This window comes from Microcebus murinus, chromosome 25, assembly GCF_040939455.1.
Source record: "Microcebus murinus isolate Inina chromosome 25, M.murinus_Inina_mat1.0, whole genome shotgun sequence".
NCBI lineage: Eukaryota > Metazoa > Chordata > Mammalia > Primates > Cheirogaleidae > Microcebus > Microcebus murinus.
Genome location: NC_134128.1, coordinates 14,672,669 through 14,691,912, shown reverse-complemented (window position 1 = coordinate 14,691,912; position 19,244 = coordinate 14,672,669). Strand labels below are relative to the sequence as shown.

The following is a 19,244-nucleotide window of genomic DNA, read 5'->3' as shown; positions in this document are numbered from 1 at the left end:
TCCTGGCCTGGCCTCCACATGCACACACACACACACACACATATACATATGCACATATATGCACATGAGCACTCTTTCCTGGCCTGGCCTCCACAAGCACACACACATGAACATACATGCACATGTACACTCTTTCCTGGCCTCCACATGCACACATACGCACATACATGCACACAGGTACTCTTCCCTGGCCTGGCCTCCACATGCACACACACATACATACACATGTGTACACATGCATGCATGCGCTCTTTCCTGGCCTCCACATGCACACACACATGCATACACATACACACACGTGCACACATTTATGTACTCTTTCCTGGCCTGGCCTGCACATGCACATGCACATACAGACACACACACGCATACATGTACTCTTCCCTGGCCTGGCCTCCACATGCACATACACACACATACATACATGCACACATGCACTCTTTCCTGGCCAGCACAGAGAACCAGGACAGCATGGACCCCTTGCATACAGGCTTCGCTGGATGGGACAACTGGACCTGCTGTGTGCACCCCCTCCTATGACACGTGGCTCTCGTGCCCTTGTCTGTCCTGGGAGAACAGTGACTTTTCCAGGCCCTTCCAGCGAGCGCCCCTGGGGCAGTGATCTGGAACACTCAGCAGACATCCCTCTTCCCCTCTGGCTCGCGATAACATGCTCGCTCTCCCCCATTCTTGTTTACTCCACAGGGAAGTCTAATTGGGCCTGTCTAAAGTTCACGGGACCTTTTAGTGAACTTATTTGGGAAACGTGAACAATGGGGACATGATTCATTGAAACTTATGGTTTCCTTCTAATTAATGAAGAAAGCAGGAAGAGCAATTTAAGGAGTTTAAGGAGAAAGAGCAGAAGACATCTGCATTTGAGAAAGTAATTGTTCTAGATGTGTATTTATTTAAAAGTGTTTTTTTTTTTAAATTATCACACTGGCTCCTTTCTGCTACAACCCTGAACTTTTCCCAGCAGGGCTTTCTCGTCCCTTCCTGCAGGTGTGGTGACGCCTCCTGAGCAGCCACAGCCGTCCCCCCTTCCAGATCGGTCTCCCAGCCTAGGGGCCGACCTCGATTCTTGAGGAAGATGCGGCTTTGCTCCCGCCTCCCACTCCCTGAACACTCCACGGCCCAAAACGTCGCTAGGGCGACCGCATGTTGCCGTTTGTCCAAGACAGTCCCAATTTATACCCCTTTTATTCATAGTGTTCCGATTTGGATAATAAATCACACGGCCCGCCTGTCCACTGGCAGCTCCCGTAGGGATGATTCTTGTGCAGATCCACCTGGACACGTCTCCCACTTACCACATGGCGGCTACCCTGGTCTTGCTTTGGAACCCATCCTGCCTCAGTGGCTCCCCCGATTCCTGGGGCACGGCACCCCGGTATTGTCTCGCCCAGCCTAACCTGACACTGATTTACTAGGAGTTTAGGAAATCATCTCTGTAATTCCAAAGATGCAAAGGAGCGTGTGCACACGCATGCAAATGCATGTGCGTGTGTGTGTGTGTACAGAGGAAAGAGAATCATGAAACGTTTGCTTACAACAGCTTATTTTTATCTAGGAATCTGCGCAGGTATTCACCATATTCTTTTGATAACAGTATATTAACCCTTTGCACTCACTTTTTTCTCATTATCCACGCCCGACATCCGAGTGCAAAGGGTTAAGAAGAAAATTGAAATTCTAGTAAAGATGCTCCTTACTTGCATTATAAAACACCGTTTGACAGAGCCAAATGGAAAAGGCCATTCAAAGCAAATACCGTTCCCAACAGATGAGGGATCTGAATTTTTGACTTTCATATTCACTCGATTTCAGCTTAAGACAGTGAAACTGCACAGATTCTTTTCATTGTGAATTTATCATTAAATCCGCTTCCTGTTATTGTTATCCCAACACGGGAGAGAAATGTTTCATTTCCAGAAGTTTTCGTTTAACTTTAATAGAAAACAAACCCATGCAGATCTCCTTTTTTTTTTTTTTAAATAAACATCTCATTCTGAACACGAACCTGCTTGATTATAAGAACTAGCTTACCTAATAATTTTGTAATATTAGCATCACCCTAATTATATCCTGTGGCCGTTCCAGGCATGATGATCACAAGGCCTTTGAAACGTGGACCATGACCTTGGACTGACCCCAGACCAGGGGAACCAAGTGGCCTGCAGCTGATCCCCCTGTACACAGCTGGGGCAGCCAGCGCCATTTCATGTTCTGCCCTTTTCTGTCGGATTCTGAGTGCTCTCGTCGGTACTTACGTCTCGTCCGTGAATGCTATGCCGAAATACTCCTTTTCCTTCAGATTGAAGTGAGATGCCACGAGGTCAAGAAGCTCCTTGGCCAAAAGCTTGGGCTGCAGGGGGGAAGAACACAGCGGAGAAGGGTTAAGTGACATGACAATGCTCCTCCTAAGACGGGCCATCTCAGGCTGCCGCCATTTTTCCAATGCAATGTCCCTAAGCTCAAGTAGATCGATGCAAATGATTGTTATAAACCCCAGAGGAACGGACGAGGAGGACACCAGTGAGCAAACAGCCAAGTCAAAGGCCATCAAAGGACCGAGACCTTCCGTCTTGCTTCCGAGCAGTTGTGTTGTATGAGCAGATGACACTGGCTCTTTAGCAGAGTCATCAAACCCATGGCTTTCCTTCCCCGTATTTTAAGCTGAATCCACAGGAAGATGCCCTCTTTTTAAAAAGTTAACATATTTAGCAAACACTCATATAGTAGTTGCTACGTGGCAGGCACTGCTCTGAGCACTTTACAAATACTATTATCTTTAACCCTTTGCACTCGCTTGCTTTTTCATCGATTCCTTTATTCTACTCGGGAGTTAATTTTTTAAATACCCCAGAATTTACAAAGCGTGGCGGTAGAATAAAAAACTGGAGTTTCTTTTCATACAAACGTATTTGGATTTTTTTATATTTCAAATTACATTCAAAGAGTAATTTTAATCTCTATAACCAATGCTAACTGTGTCGAGTCACACTCAACATCCGAGTGCAAAGGGTTAATCCTCATCATGACCCTACCAGGTCGTCTGTTGCACTTGGAGGAAACAAACACCCACGGATTAAGCAAGTGTTGGGACTGGGATTTGAATCCCGGACATCTGGCTCTGGGAGACTCTATCCTCAGCCACTCTGTATGTTCCTATAATTTTAAACACAAATAATAAAAGTACCCGCCTGCAAAAAGTGTTCAAATTAAGGCCAAAGAGCCTTGGGAATAGTATTTAAGAATAAACTAAACATTCGCCCTCCCTCGGCCTTTTCAAAGAATAGTCTTTCCCCTAAGAATGTTTTATTAATAACATAAAACTCTTCTTTAAAATCTCTGCCAATTTAAAGAAGTACACAAGAGCTTGAGGCACAAAATCTTGGTAGATGTTTGTCAGTATTGTCAACACGTTATTCTCCTTGGTCTATCACTATTGAATGGATCAAAGAACACCAGGCACGAAAGTAGGGGGAGGAGAGAAAAGGCTGTCTGATGAGATACATGGCCTAAAAGGGAATAGTTATGTTTAAATTAGTTTCCAGGCCATGTATATAAAAACACATTGCCTTTATTCTGTGTCAGCTGCTCTATTCTAAGCACACTCATTGAGTATCTCCAAGATCAGAGCAAACACAAAGATTCCAGGGGAGACAATGTGTGTGTGTGTGCATGTGTACACACATTTATGTACATTATTTTCAGTCATCCTGAGTATATTTCTTATTCTGGTGGCTGGGCGTTTCTATTTTAGGAGGGTGGATAAGATAGAAATCAAATGTTACATGATAGTTTGGTTTTACTTCACTTTTTGGGTGCTATTGTGGACTAAATTCTATCTCCCCAAAATTCATGTGTTGAACCCCTAACCTCCAATAGTATTTTGGAGATGGGGCTTTGGGGAGACAATTAGGGTTAGATGAGGTCACGGGGCTGGGGCCCCTATAAGGAGATTAGTGCCCTTAGAAGGAAAAGCTTGCTTCCTCTCTCTCTCTCCGCCATGTGAGGACATAGCAGGAAGGTGGCAGCTCACAAACCAGGAGAAGAGCCCTCACCAGGAAGGGACTAGGTTGGCCTCCTGATCTCGGAGTTCCAGCCTCCAGAACTGCAAGAAAACAGATTTCTGTTGTTTAAGCCATTCAGTCTATATGGTATTTTGTTATAGCAGCCAGAGCAGACTGATACAGGTGTACTTCCATGTAATACAACAGACATTTATTAATCGAGTGCCTACTGCGTGCAGGGCACAAGCCAAATGCTGCAGGTGATACAAAAATAAGACACAGCACCTGGCAATACGGCCCTCAAACTGTATCAGAGCCACAGAGTAGGAGGAGCAAGGGCTCAGTTTAAAAAGCCAAAGCAGATGCTCCCTCCTTCGCTGCCTCCCTCCTGGGCTCCTGGGGGCAGCCTCAGGGCCTCAGGGACCATCAATTCACCAGCCCAAACTTGCTGAAACTGGTTCTGAACTGGTTCTAAGTGGTTTGGCAGTGGTTCAAATCCAGATGACAGAAACAGACAGGAGAATCCATCAAGACAAATCAACACCGTCTAACAGAGTCTAGACTTCCCTTCACACGAAATGCTGGAACGTGTAATAGCAATCTTTGCAACCAACAGGGACTCAAAGTGACAGGTCGGACCCTCCTTCACTCATAGTGGAGCTTCTGTCCCAGGGGGAATGCGGTGGGGTAATTCTAGAACAGTCTATCAGTATAACAGTATATCACATCTCAGACCAGTCACTGACGGATTACGATGCAGAATGCAAGATGAAGGCTCTAGAAGCTTCCAGTAAATTCTGGGTTTGCCATGGGCTGCTGTAGGCTTGGCTGCCAGCCCCACCCGCACCCCGGAAGGTATTTGGCTGCCCACAAACAAGGCGCTGGATGGGTCAGTTCTGACTATGAGGTATTGCAACATACAGATGCCCCACGACTTAGGACAGGGTGACCTCCTGACACATCCATTGGAAGTTGAAAATATTGTGGGTCAAAAATGCATTTAATACACGTAACTTACCAAACATCCCTCAGAACACTTACATTGGCTATAGTTGGGCAAAATCGTTAAACACGAAGCGTATTTTGTAATATAATAAAGTGTTGAATATTTCATGTAATTTATTGAACACAGTACAGTGTAGTCCATCGGTTGTTTAGTCTCGTGACGGTGTGGCGGACTAGCATCTCAAGACAGGACTGTACCGCATGTCACTAGCCCAGGACAAGATCAAAATTCAAAATCCAAAATGCAGGTTCTGCCGAATGCATATAGCTTTTGAGCTGTAGTGAAGGTAAAAAATCCTAAGTCAAATCATTGTAGATTGAGGACTGTCTGTACAATAATCTACCTGTCCAAATGAATGCCCTCCGTTTCAAAGTAGACACTGCATTTCCATGAAGCTTGCCATTTCTTAAAACATTGTTGATAATCTTTCTGGTTTGCCCTTGAAGTCTATGTCAGATTTGTAAAAGCGTTTTCACTGGTAATAAATCTTCTTGTACCCACAACGGATTTGATTTTTTTAAAATGTCAAAAGTCACTTGAAGTCAAGTCAATGGGGCATGAGGACGAGGGGGGGGAGGAGGAGGAGGAGGAGGAGGAGGAGGAGGAGAAGGACAGGGTGACCAAGCTGGGTCAACTCAGTTTCACAAAACGAGGCATGACTATAAAGTAATTATCGTGGGTTCTTGGGTATCATGGGGAGAGGTCCACCCCAAACTTGGAAATGACAGAAATAAGATTCCATTCTCTTTGAGGGTTAAACTTTAAAGCCAATGTCTCAATGGGCTTGATGAGAGGTACATAAATTTTCCTAGGAAGAGAAAGAATGATTCCCAGGGTTGGCATAGGGTATCTACACCATGATTTAATATATTCTTTGCTCCATAGAGTGGGGGAGGGTGAATGGAAAAGGGTGTACGGAGAGGGCTGGGAGAGCAGTTTGGGGAAGGAAAGAAGGAAGCCAGGAAGGCAAATGTGACTTTAGCCGACAGGCATTGAGCACCTGAAGGCCTTTGGTATGGCAGAAATGGAAGCATGGAGTTACTTTAGCTGATCGTATTACATTTACTCTCCTTCTAAGTCCATGCCTTCCAAGGAGGTCATGGTGGCACTACTGTGTCCCAGATACCATGCTGACCTCGTAATCATCTAGAACAGAGATTATCATCCCTTTGCCAAAGAAGATTTTGAGGCCTGGAGACATCAGGCAGCCTGTCCTCTGTCTCGTAGCAAAGGAAGGATACAAAACAAGGTTCGGACAACACCCCATGGAATATTATTTAGCCAGAAAAAAGGAAAGGCATTCTGACACAGATAGACCCGGAAGACATTATGCTAAGTGAAAGAAGCCAGACACAAAAGGACAGATATCGTCACAATTCCACTTAGAGGAAGTAATTACAAGAAGCACATTTATGGAGACCAGAGAATGGAGGTAACCAAGCGGATGGCAGGAGGAAAGGAGAGATAATATTTAATGGTTATAGAATTCCTGTTTGGGATGATGAAAAGGTTTTGGAAATAGTAGTGATTGTTACATAACACTGTGAATACACTTCATGCCACTAAATTGCACATGCGACAATGGTTAAAATGGTAAGTTTTATGTTATGTATATTTTGGCACAATGAAAAACCAAAAAAAATCAAATGAGGTCTGGCTGGCCTCACAGCCCACGTGCCTAACCCCTCTGCCATCCCTCCTCTGCTGAGGCCACTCTCTGGGTGAGAGGTCAAGGGTAACGTGCCTTGAGGCCCCAGGCTGGGTGAGGGCTATATATGGCCCACAAGAGACCAGCACACTGGCATGAGGGGTTTATACATCAGTTACCTTGAACGTGGGTAATGTGAGTCTTCCCTGGAGGATGAAAAATCAGGTTTGTGAGCCTGCAGAGAGAGATGGCTTGAGTCACTGAAGAATTCACCAGAGGAACGAATGCCACCTTGAGAGCCTCGTGGAAACTGACTTTTGGCCTCTTCCTGGTGACACGTCCCTCTGGATTAGCCTGTCACACGGCCCTTTTTTACATTGGAATTTCTAGTGTAAGAAAATGACTTTCCTTGGTGACTCATAAACCGAAGGCCAACCAAAAGGCTCGGCTGAGCGGTAAGTAACACCATCGCTGGAATAAACTTCATCCTTTCCAATGAAATCTTTTTCACTTGGACGCAAAGCTTATTAGATCAAAACTGACACGACACAGGTCAGTCCCATTACTTTACACAACAGTTATTAGACATCATACGTAGCCCTTCGAGGAAGAAAAGCCTACATTTATCACCCACAATTTACAAATGCAGGCATGAAGGCTGTGCAGAGATTCCAGAAGGTGGCAAGGTTATAAGTCCTGCATATGAACTCCTTTAAAAAGCCACACACTGTTTTTCCACTGTCCTGGTGATTGGCCACAGGCCAGAAAGCGACAGCTCCCACCCAACACCCTATAGATAGCCGTGCAGTGCGAGTGAGAAATAAACCTCACTGTTTAAGTCTCTGAGATTTGGGAGGGTTGTTTGTCATGGCAGCAGAACCTAGCCTATCCTGATTCGCTCAGGCACCGAAGCTCCAATTCTCTGCACGGTTGGTTTGAAACTGTTCAAGGCATCAGCCCCTTGATTTCCTGGTCTTGCAAACAAAGGCAACATCACACCTTGACATGACAGTGATTAACGCGCTACACCGTTCCAAAAGTTTCTGAAACCCCTTTGGAGAAAGTTGCCGGGTAAGCAGAAAGCGGTCAACTCTTATGTCCTTTGAAAGGATGTTTACAGAACCCTGCTGATTATAATTTGCCAATTACTCGTGCTGTAAACATTTGTGGCGCTTTGCAGGGATCAGGGTGGGAGCACAGCCAGGGAGGCGGCCCGCAGCCCGGGCCAGTTCTGCAGGACGACCTGGGCAGGCGCCCAAAGGCCACTCAAGCAAGGCGAGCTCTGCCCACGTTGGGGGGGGGGTCAGAAATAGCCTCTTCTGGGTCCTTGGCCATCCCGGCCCTGCGAGGTCATGGCTGACTTTCTCTTAAGCTTGTAATTAACTTTGTCCACTCAATAGTTTTTCCCCTCTTCCCTGTCTTTCATTCTCCTTCTAAGCTTTTATTCCTCCTTTTATCTGACAAATGAACTCTCCCTATAAACATCCCTCTGGAAGTGCACGGCTTGGCTGAGCTGCTCCTGCAGTTAAAGAGGACAGTGTCCCCAGCGCCAGCCGAGCTTGCAATCCTGGGCTTGGGCCACGCCCTCCAGCGAGGAGAGGAGAGCAGCTCTCGGTCGGTGCCACCCGGATCGGAGTTCCTGGGGGCTCTGGGGGTCCCAGTGGGAACGGTGCACACGGCCAGAGTATCACAGAGTTCTCCATTACACCGTCTACTTTCTGGCCTGCTTTCCTCCAGTGGGACATGACCAACTGTAAGGGACACGTGTACGGGGCTGTGAGCTGCTCTAGGCACACCCACGTGACAAAGGTCCTTCCAGTGACCTCTCTGCACCTGTCGGGCAAAGTCTGGGGGAAAGGAGTCAGAGGATGCGGTTGCTGGTGCCCGCACGCCTCTCCCACCCCTCACAGAATGTATTTCCCATCCCTTACGTTTTATGCCACCACTTTAAACTTTAAACATGTGTATGTCCAGATAGGTGACCGTGGGCAAATTGTACCGCCTCTCCGGGCCTCAGTTTTCTCCTCTGTATAATCGGCACGCTAGAGCTGATAAAATGGATTCCTACCCTAAGACAGTCTTCATGCTATCATTAAATTTAGCTTCTTCCTTTTTGAAAAGCTACAGCCGTTTTCGGTGGTCCCCCAAAAGGCATGTCCACACCGTAATCCCTGGAACCTGTGAATGGCACCTGACACGACAAAAGGTGGGGATTAAGGTACCGGAGAGGAGGAACTTATTTTCAATTACTCAGGTGGGTCCTCAATGTTGTCACCTGTCTCCTGCTAAGGAAGAGCCAGAGGGAGTTTTGAAACAGAGACACACAAGGCAGAGATCAGGGTGACAGAGACAGGAGCAAGTCAACAGCTGCTGGGAGCTGCAAAGGCAAAGACTCGCCTCCCCTCCAGCCGTGAGGGGACAGGCTTCCGCCGTGCCCAGCCACCAGGTTTGTGGTGACGTGTCACGGCAGCCCCGGGACATTCACACACACCCTCAGACGCAAACCCCAAAGGGCCCTGTCGAGGTGCGTGCGTGGGCACAGTTCCTCGTTGGAGGAAACTCAGTATTGGCTGCTTGTTTGAGACACGAGTGACCTGGTCTTTGTGTCCCCTCTTCCCAGGACCAGTGACACTGGGGACAGGCAGGCAGACCCGCCTTTGTCCCACAGCCGGCCCTGGGGCAGTCAGGGCAAAGTGGGTGTGACTCTGCCCTCAGGACTCTAGTCCCTTGGGGGCATCTCACGGATTCTAAGTCCAAGAAATTGCCTGAGTTCATTGCATTAAAAATAAACAAAACAAAACCTCAGGCAGCAGCCGCTTTGGGAAAAGTCCTGGCCAAGTCTGAAGACCGACCCTCTCAGCTCCCCTCCTCAGCAAGGGTGTTGCTGACAAGTCACTTGTCACTGCGGGGCGCACAGCACCTGCCTGGCTGCCAGGGGAAGGGCCACTTGTGACCCGATGGCACAGCCACAGCCCAGTGCCATTGGGTGCCAGGCACTGCCCGCCCACCCGCTCTGCCTCGGGCCCTGGGACCCCACGGACGGTGACTCCTGCCCCTTAGGGGTGGTCGCAGCTGCGAGGTGAGGGGCAGAAAGCGTGGCTGGACTGTCTGCCCCGTCTTTTGCAACAGGAAGGGCTGGGGCTAATTTTTCTGAAAACCAAGAGGGAGGGAGAGGGGAGGAAGGCAGCTTTGAGTAAATGAGGCCTGAGACCTTCTTTGAAGGCGGTTACTGTGGTTCCCTCCCCTTCCCCCGGGGCCGACAAAGCAAGTGCTCGGAGGCTGCTCTGATTCCCGGAGAGGGGCAGGCATGAAGTCAGCCCGGGCAGCTCCTCCAGGACAGGGACAGCAGGCCTTGGCCACTCCCCTCCCTGCTGCCCTGCGGTGCTCTGCTGAGTAGCCAGAGAGGATGCTTTCCTTCCTGCCCTGGTCCCGTGGCAGGGGACACATGATGCCACTTCCTGCACACAGAACAATGCGGCCTATACTTGGCTTGGCCTGAAGCACCCAGGATAGGTAAGGGAGGCCTCAGAGCAAAGACCAAAGGGCATTTCTCCACCCTGGAGGCCCCCCATCCAGCCTGAATGCGGACCCATCAGTGGACACAAGACTCATCCTCCACCTCCAGCTTGGCAGAGAACAGCCACGTAAGGTCACAGAGAAGCTGGCTGCAAACACGGTGGCCGATACAAACAGCGGCCGTCTGTCCCGGTCTGCACTGGCTACTGCAGGTGCGTTCACTCCGTCATGCTAGAAACCGGAAACCCGTGCAGTGGACGCCGGGATTGACAGAGGAGGGGACCGAGGCACAGAAGGAGAGACGTGGATTGCCAAACTTGCACAGCTAGTAAGCAGCACGTCTGCACCACCGAGGTAAGGAGGGCGTAGGTCACACGGGAATGCCGGATTATGCAGAGCCAGAGAGACCGTCTGCCCGGTCCACTGCATTATAGGGGAGGGAACTGAGGCCCACAGGGGTCCAGGAGCCTGGCCAAGGTCAAGGGAGGTCACCTGAGGTACTAGCATAGATAGGGCGGGACCCAAGTGCCCAACGCCAGTCCTCTGCCCCTCCGGAAACTTCACGCACGTGTGGACAGAGCAGGTCACAAAGCCTTGAAGTGGGAAGGCAAGAAAATACAAGTGCACAAATGGAAGGGGATCTTGGCAGGAGAAAAAGCAGCCGGTGACACTAAGGATGCTCAAATCTAGACTTCCTGGGGTCCCTTCTCCCCCAGTGCCAGTGGCGTCTGCGTGGCACCTGGGCCACAAGCTTTGCTCACATCACCTCGTTTAATCTTCAAAGCAACCCTGCGAGCCTCAGTCTATGCAGGACGCTGGGGTTCAGGAATGCTAAACGGTGAGCCCAACGTCACAACCCCCAAAGGGCGCAGGGCCTACCAAGCTTTTGCTTTATGTTTAATTAAATTTGCAGATTCATAATTCTTAATTATTTTTTTGAGACAGACTCTCGCTCTGTCACCCAGGCTGGAGTGCGGTGGCTCAACTGTGGTTCACTGCAGCCTCGAAATCCTGGGCTCAAGAGATCCTTCTTCCTCACTCTCCTCCCAAGTAGCTGGGACTACAAGTGCATGCCACTGTGACCAGCTACATTCTTAAAAAAAACTTTTTATAGAGACAGAGTGTCACTATTACCAAGGCTGGTTTTGAACTCCTGAGCTCAAACGCTCGTACTACCTCTAAATTTTTCGATATCGACATAAGAAATTGTAGATTTACGCTGTGTACAACATGATGTATACCTAGTGCACTGACTCAATCAGGCTCATGAACATACCCATCGCTTCACACACTTTTTTTTTTTTTTTGTGGCAAGAACATTTACAATCTGTTCTTTCGGCAACTGGCAAGTATATAACGACACTGTCATTCACTATAGTGACCGTGAGGTACATTAGATCTGCTAAACAAAGCCTCGCTTGGGTATGCTGGGCTACAGACCCAGCAAATGACAGACTCCTCTCTGAGGTCAAAATGCTAAAGTCACTTACTCTAAATGCAACAGAACCCTAACCCTAAACCCTAACCCTAAGCCTAACCACTAACCCTAACCCCTAACCCTAACCCCTAACCCTAACCCCTAACCCTAACCACTAACCCTAACCCCTAACCCTAACCCTAACCCCTAACCCTAACCTCTAACCCTAACCCCTAACCCTAACCCCTAACCCTAAGCCTAACCACTAACCCTAACCCCTAACCCTAACCCCTAACCCTAACAAGAAGCTGTCAGAGGACAGAGATCACTTTTTATTGACATTTGTGTCTCCCTTCACCCAGTGCCTGGCATACAGTCGGCACCTAATAAAGGTTTCTGATTGGTAGAATGGGCTAGAATAAAGCGTGGAACATTTGGGGGAAGGATGAAACCTGGGCACTCTCTGGGGGCTGGCTGGGAGCAGAGAAGTGCTGGCCGGGGACTAGGGGCCACACAGAGCCAGATGGGACCAGGCGTGGTGTGCTTGGTGACACGAGAGAGTCGCTGGGTCACAGATCACACACCTCCAGGCACACAAAGGGGCCTGAGATACACACTCGTGTGCCCAAGAAAGCATGTGGCACGTCCCTATTGTAGCCCTACACCAGTGCCGTCCCCTCCCCCCTTCTTCCCAGGGACTCTGTCCTTTAACCCGGGGACAGGGACACCCTGGGCGTGACCTTTTCAGTTTGCCTTTTGGTCTCCTGCCTTCCCCTGTACGCTTTTATTCCCTTGGTCTCTCCCTCTTCCTCCCACGTGGTTTCTTCTGCATTTTTCTAAGCCACAGCCTGGTCTCGGTGTTCTCTGAAAAGTTGGGGCGCCGTGAGTCTGGGAGGGGGTCCTTCCCGAGCACGCACGAGAATGACGCCGCGTGCAAAGGCTTTGACAGGCGTGCATGACGACTGCTCCTCCAGACGTGCAGGGCGCCTGCCAGCCGGCGGGGGAGCCTATTTTATTCTCCGTCCCTGGGGACTCTGGGAGGCGGGCAGGTGTTCATTAGGGAGGGCCTCCTGATTAACAGAGGAACCCCAGACTCCAGCCCGCTAGCTGGCTCTCGCTCGGGGCAATGTCGCCAGGACTGGTAGTCCGTGGTGCCCCCCCCCCTTGGGCAGCCTCTCTCATGCATGAAACAGTAGCAGTTTACGGGAGGGGGAAACACAAAAAGCCAGGCAGTTCTCAACTTGCCTCTGCCAGATCCAGCTGTCAAGTCTGCAGCCCAAATTCTGAGATATTTATAGTGAAAATGAGGATGATAGGCTTGTCTCCTACCTTCAGTTCTCTCTCTCTCTCTCTCTCTCTCTCTCTCTCTCCCTCCCTCCCTCCCTTCCTTGCTTCCTTCCTCCTTCTTTGTTTCTTCTTTCTCTCTTTTTCTTTCTCTCTTTTTCTTTCTTTCTTTCTCTCTCTCTCCCTCTCTCTTTTTTTTGTTAAAAAGGAGCCTGTTCCGCACACTCTGTTATAACCCTATCTTGTCCCACAGCGAGTAATAAATTACTATTTTGGATACAAACTGCCAGTGCATTCACTGGGAGGGGGAGGTAAGTTCTCCAAAACAACGTGCTGGCAGATTGGCACGTTTCAGGGGGCCAAACGGCACCAAGACCAATCCCGAGTTGATGTCTTCATGACACTGCACGCCGGGTTATCCCATTTGTTTGGTGCTCAGGGAAAGTGGAGAAAAGTTGTCGTCCAAGTGCACACGGAGCAGCCACTGGAGTTGCAGTCATGAAACGGCCTCTCCGTGGTACACGCAGAGGTGACGAAGCGTTAGGCAGGTCTCCATCACGTGACCTGTCGATGGTGGCCGTAGCTAGGAGCTCTTGGCAGTTCATTAGCAGAGAGACTGTAGAGCAATTGGGCGGAGAGTTGGGCTATTTTCAGGGAGGGGTGGGCTGCTTGCTGCCCGTCCAGAGCAAAGGACAGAAGGGTGGCTCCTGAGACACCTGCCATCCTCCGCCTAGGGCGAGGCTGGCCTCCAGAGCACGCGGCTCTCTTGCCGCCCTAGTGGCAAGAGGAAGCTTGCCCGGCACGACGGCGGCGAGAGCACAGGCAGCTCTCCGCATCCATCCCGCGTTCCCCATCTGCACATTCAGCCAACTGCAGAGCAAAAAGACTTGAAAAAAAAAAAAACTTTCAAAAAATAATGAAAGTAACACAAATAAAAAGCACACTATAAAAACTCTTTATATAGCATTTGCATTAAATATTATAAGTGATCCAGAGATGATTTCAAGTATCTGGGAAGGTGTGCCCAGGTCACAGGCAAATAAATACCACACCACTATGCAGCCGTCCCCCGTGTCCTTGGGGGACACATTCCAGGGCCACAGTGGACAGCACCGAGCCCTATACAGACCATGTTATTTTTCTATGCACACAGACCTATGGCAAGAGCTTAATTTGTACGTTAGGCATGGTAAGAGATTAACAACCATAACTAACAATAAAATACAACAGTTCTCACAATATGCCAGCATCACTATTCTTGAGCTTTGGGGCCATTGTGACGTCACATAAGGATGACTAGAACATGAGCGCTGCAATCACTGGTCACCTAGGTGGCTCCCAAGTGACTAAGGGGTGGGTCTCATGGATCCTTCTGGACACAGGGATGCAGCTGGATGGGGAGAGCTTTTCTCACGCCACTCAGAACGGTGCACAATTTACAATTTATGAATTACTTCTGGAATTTTCCATCGAATGCCTTCGGACCCCGGCTGACTGAGAGTAACTGAAACGTGGAAAATGAAACCGCAGAGAGGGGCGACTACTGTATTTCAGGGGCGTGAGCAGCTGAGGATTTGGGTATCTTCAGGGCTCCTGGAGAGGTCCACTCCCTGCAGAGACCGAGAGCTGGAGGTACCACGGCTGTTCTTAAAATGCAAGTGGCCTTTCGTGACACCGGGCAGCAGACCTGCAGTTGGACCGAAGGGCTCTGAAACCCCATTCCACCTGGCATGTAAACCGATCACCACGTCCACCTTTGCCGTGACCACTGCGACAATAACCTCACAGGGCTGTGTGAGCATTCGATAAATTGTCACGTATGAATTACCTGGTGCATGATAGGTGCTTGGTAGGAGAGTCCCCCGTTCTCTTTCATCAGGAACTGAATCCCTATAAAAATTACTTATCCCCTCCACACTCTGACAAGGACCTTCTCTGATCTGGATCTAAATCCTCTCTGCAGTGAACTGTCATCCTTTATCTCAGGAGCCATGAATAAATCATCACTACACAGTAGGGGGACGGGATGCAGACCACGTCCCTTGGAATTAGACCTGTGTGCTTCGCCAGGCCCTAAACAGCACGTGTTCTTGCTGCCAGTGTCTACGCAGTTCCATCCTCCCCGTTCACTAGAGGGAATCACCTCCTTGCCTCTGGCCCAACCTACCGCGTCTTTAAAGGGTTAAAATTACATTTCTTGGCTGGAAGAAAAAGAAGTCTCCCTCTGGCTCCTCCGGGGATATGCCCGGAGACACGGCACTGGCTTTTCAGTGTTTGCCAGCCTTTTAATTTGGAAGTCCCCCAAGTGCCTTCCCTATGGACCCTGTCCCTGGAGCGTCACCTCCCTGCAGCTCTTGCAGATCGCTGGCGGGTACACGCGGGAGAGACACATTTGGCTCGGCAGATGATGTCATTTCCAATGCAATTAAAAAGGCACTCTCCCCGGGCCAGGAAGGTAATGAAAAAGGGCACAGATACCGTTTCTCCCAGGAGGCCAAGGAGGAAGGATCAACTTCTGGCTGAAAAATATTTATTCCTAGAGAGCAGATTCATGAAAAGTCACACAAGCAAGGATGCAAAGGCAGCCCAGCCCCCACCCTTCCGCTCTGCTCATTAAACGGATGATGAAAACAGGCCAGGCACCAATGGGTGCAAATGGGACTTGGGTTGTTTGTAATGCCCTCGTTCTTGGACCAAAAATACTGTTATTGACCTATAGGCCACCTACTTCCAAAGGTTGAGAGGAGGTTTACGGAATTCTAAATCATACGAAATAGAAGGATTAAGATCATAAATAAGACAGAGTCCACCGAAGAGGGTCCGGCATTTGTAACATACATGAATTCTTATTGCTGGGAACAGAATTGGACCCTGCAGAGAGAAATCCCACTAGGATGCTTACACGGGCTTCGTTAGCAGACAAAAGAAACAGGCTATGTCCACAGGTAGAGGCAAGACTTTTCCCAGAAGCAGACTCTAGAAGCACACCCAAGGGACATCAGACGGCATGTCTTCCACATCGTTTCTGGGAAACACAGAAACGTGGCTGACACAAACCGTCTCACCTTCTAGCCCCAATAAATCCCAGCGCACAAGCCCCCTCCTCTCTGCACCGGTTCTTGGAGCAGATTTAAAAACAACCTCCTGACACCCCACTCTTCTGGGTTGAGACCTGATGTTAGATATTTACATAAGTGCATTTGGCCAGAGATTTTGGAGGCACTGTTTTATTAGGTTTTTAGCACATGCTAATGGCGGCCATTAGGCAGCTTGGCACTGGCATTCCGTCTTGATCCCTGAGCCAAACCACACAATAAATATGAAGTCGGTTTCAATTCAAGCAAAGCGAAACAGCATCCTGCTGACCGATAAGCCAAGAGGTAGGAATGTTCGAAAAATCACGTTCAAGAAAGCGAAAGCAGATGCACGTTTGGACTCACTGGTATAGCCAGCCAGGACGCGGAATGGCCTTTATCTGCAAGCGCGCCCCTGGAGACGGGCGGGGGGAGGCTCGAAAGCCCCTGTCTTTGCAAGGTGACACCTCCAGAGCAGGAACGGGACTGCATGCATGCATCTCTGTTCCCACAGAGGTGGCCCAAATGGCCGAGACTAAATGACAGCCCAGATGAACCTATGAATGAAGGCATAAACAGTAAGGTGCATGGGATCTTATGGAGAGAAGCCTTCAGACTGATAAAAACCAGTGTCCTCCTGAGTTCTGTTCCCACGTCCAAGCCCTTCTCCATCTCCAACGAGGCTTCAGGAAACTCCTTCCTTCTGCTGGTTCTAATTCCCACCAAAGTCAAGCGCCTTCCAAAGCCAGCGAGGATCTCTTTCCCCAAAGGCATCAGAAGTACTGATATCTTTAACCACTGCAGATGGGCACTTGTTCATCGGGGCCCTTCTACGTGTGGGGCCGGCTTAGGTCCAGCACCTTGTCCTGCGTGTGTCACCCTGTTAGTGTCAAACGCCCTTCCTCAGTGGGAAGCTTCCCAGTCTTTGTTTGTGTCACCTGCCTGTCTCTTCCAGTCGAAAGGGTTTCATCGAAATAAACCAGGGGCCTGGCAGGGCCATCCGAAATGCTGAACTTGAAGCCTCTGGAGGAGACGATTTGCATGCGGTGCGGGAGACCCTTGTCCCCTTCTTGTCTCTGGTTCCACACCGGAGCCTCGCGGTGACCTCATCTGGGGAGCTGACCCCCACTTGCCCCTGGCTGCCCTCTCCCGGGAGGCCTCGGCGTTCCTTTCTGGAGGACAGTTAATGTGCTTTCCATCCATAACAGCGTGTCAATCCGCAGAGAGAGAAATCATCACGGGCCACGACCCCGCCGCGGCGAGTGTCGCAGGCTGCCAGGCGGGGCAGGGAGCTGTCACTCCTCGCTCCCCTCGTCCCTGCATTTGCAGGAGGAAGGGTCAGACATCTGTCCAGGTCACGGGCACAAAAGAGATTGTGCTGTCTGCGCTGCTGCTGCCTTTCACAGTCTCTCTGACAGACTCCCTCCGAAGAAGTCAAGGATCCGGGATGGCGACGGTTTTAGACCGAGAAAGCCACAAAATACGCACGCGTGCCTCTTCCTCCCAGAGCTTCTCCAGAGCCAGGCGCAGACTCTGAACGAGCCCTGGGCCCAGATGAGAGGTCAAGGTTCTTGTCCTGACTCTACTGGCCACAGGGATCCAAGCAGTGAGAGAGAAGGTGGGAGCCACGGTCCACTCCAACGGCTTCACTGAACCTAGCCCGACCCTCTGCAGAACCAGCACAAGGTGGCACATTCACGCGATCCTGGCATCACCATCTAGTGCTCTGTGACGATCCCTACTCTACTTATCAGGGAAAGCCCAGCAGGGTGCTGAAAGAACAGGGAAGTCCGACTGTGTACGCTCATGTTCAAGGTCACACCGTGTCCCTGTGTGTGTGCACGTGCTCGCTCAGTATCATAACCGTTGCTTTGTAAATATCACCCCGGACCTAACACTTCTCCGCTGGACAAGGAGGCACGGAGAGGAAGGTGGGCTGCTCACTTCCACGGCCCCTGCCGGGTTTCAGACCAGACGCAAGTTCTCTGAGCTCCTCTGGACGACATCAACCTTGCTGGTTGCCATCTGGGGATGACCTGGGCATCCAATCGCAGCCTTAAGGACCCAAGATCACTGCTGGGAAACAGGAAGGCTTCGGAGTCGGGGACTTGGGTTGGCATCACGGCTTCCTGAACTGTTTTCGGATCAGGACCAAGGGGTTCACGTTCTCGGAGCTTTAGCTTCTTTTTTATAACATGAACATGATACCACTGACCTTCTGGAAGGCTGTGGAGATTAAATAAGACAGTATGCGTGAGCTGTAACTCAGCTCTTGACACATGATTGTCATTTAATCCTTGTTAATTCCTTCCACACGTCCACTCTGCATTTCCCTTCCACGTGTCACCCTCGTAGCAACATCCTGCGCTTCCTTCCGTGGGGCGGAGAGTGCCTGGGCTGTCACTCTGAGGGAACACCCTGGCGTTCGCCCGGGCGGAGGCTGAGCTGGGTTGCGACAGTCCTCACGCCGGCGGACCCCACCCCCGCCACAATTCATCCAGTCCAAGAGCTCCGGACTTTGTTAGCCAGAACGAAGCAAAAAACAAAATCTCCTCTTGGCACATGATATTCAAGACTTTCATTTGCCCAGAGAGTGGAGGGAAAAAAAAAAAAAATCAAACAACAAAAGCAAAAATCAAACCTTGTCCTGGACTTAGGTTCTGATGCACAGAGGTGGGCTCTGATGATGGGTTAGACCACGAGACCCCGCTTGCCCCCAGCTCACGGGGGGCTGAGCCCACACACTGAGTCTCCTGCCGACCTCCGGCAGCTCCCTGCCAGCCTCTCCACCGACACCCGCCCCAGAACCACCTCGAGATTGCAGTCAACAGCAGTGACAACTCCAAGGAGTGTCCGCCGCACTCTCAACATGTGCTCCCCAAAACAGAACCCCGTGCTTTGAGTTCAGAGTCGGGGGTTTCAGAAGGGGAAGCGGGGGTCTGTGCAGGAATGTCACCTGCACAGTGTTGTAGCTCAGCAAACGCTCAGCCTTAGCAGCACACTCCAGTCAGCTGGGAAGGTTAAAGAGCCAGAGACGCTGGAGACCCTGACCTCGCTGGTCTCGGCGGGCCCAACGTTGCTTTTCGCGCGCAGGTAGGATGGAGAAGCCTCCTCCCCCATGTGACATCTGGAAAGACTGAAGCTCCGAGGCAAAACGGGTCACCTAAGGTCACAGCCCCGGCCAGGGCTGGAGTCCGGATTCAGACCCAAGCACGCGGCCTGCGAGGCCTGTCCGAGCACCGTGTGACCCCGCTTCCTGTCACTGGGGATGCTGGAAACA

General features: G+C 50.2%; 1 protein-coding gene across 8 annotated transcripts in view; it reads right to left on the bottom strand.

Annotated features, from left to right (window-relative positions):
• Window positions 1-19,244, bottom strand: part of FRMD4A (FERM domain containing 4A) — a 551,472-nt gene that overhangs the window by 129,763 nt on the left and 402,465 nt on the right. For all 8 annotated transcript variants that reach the window (XM_020284197.2, XM_020284196.2, XM_020284200.2 and 5 more), the window contains one exon: window positions 2,274-2,368. In XM_020284197.2, the coding sequence (XP_020139786.2) occupies window positions 2,274-2,368 (95 nt within the window). The remainder of the gene's footprint in view (window positions 1-2,273; window positions 2,369-19,244) is intronic.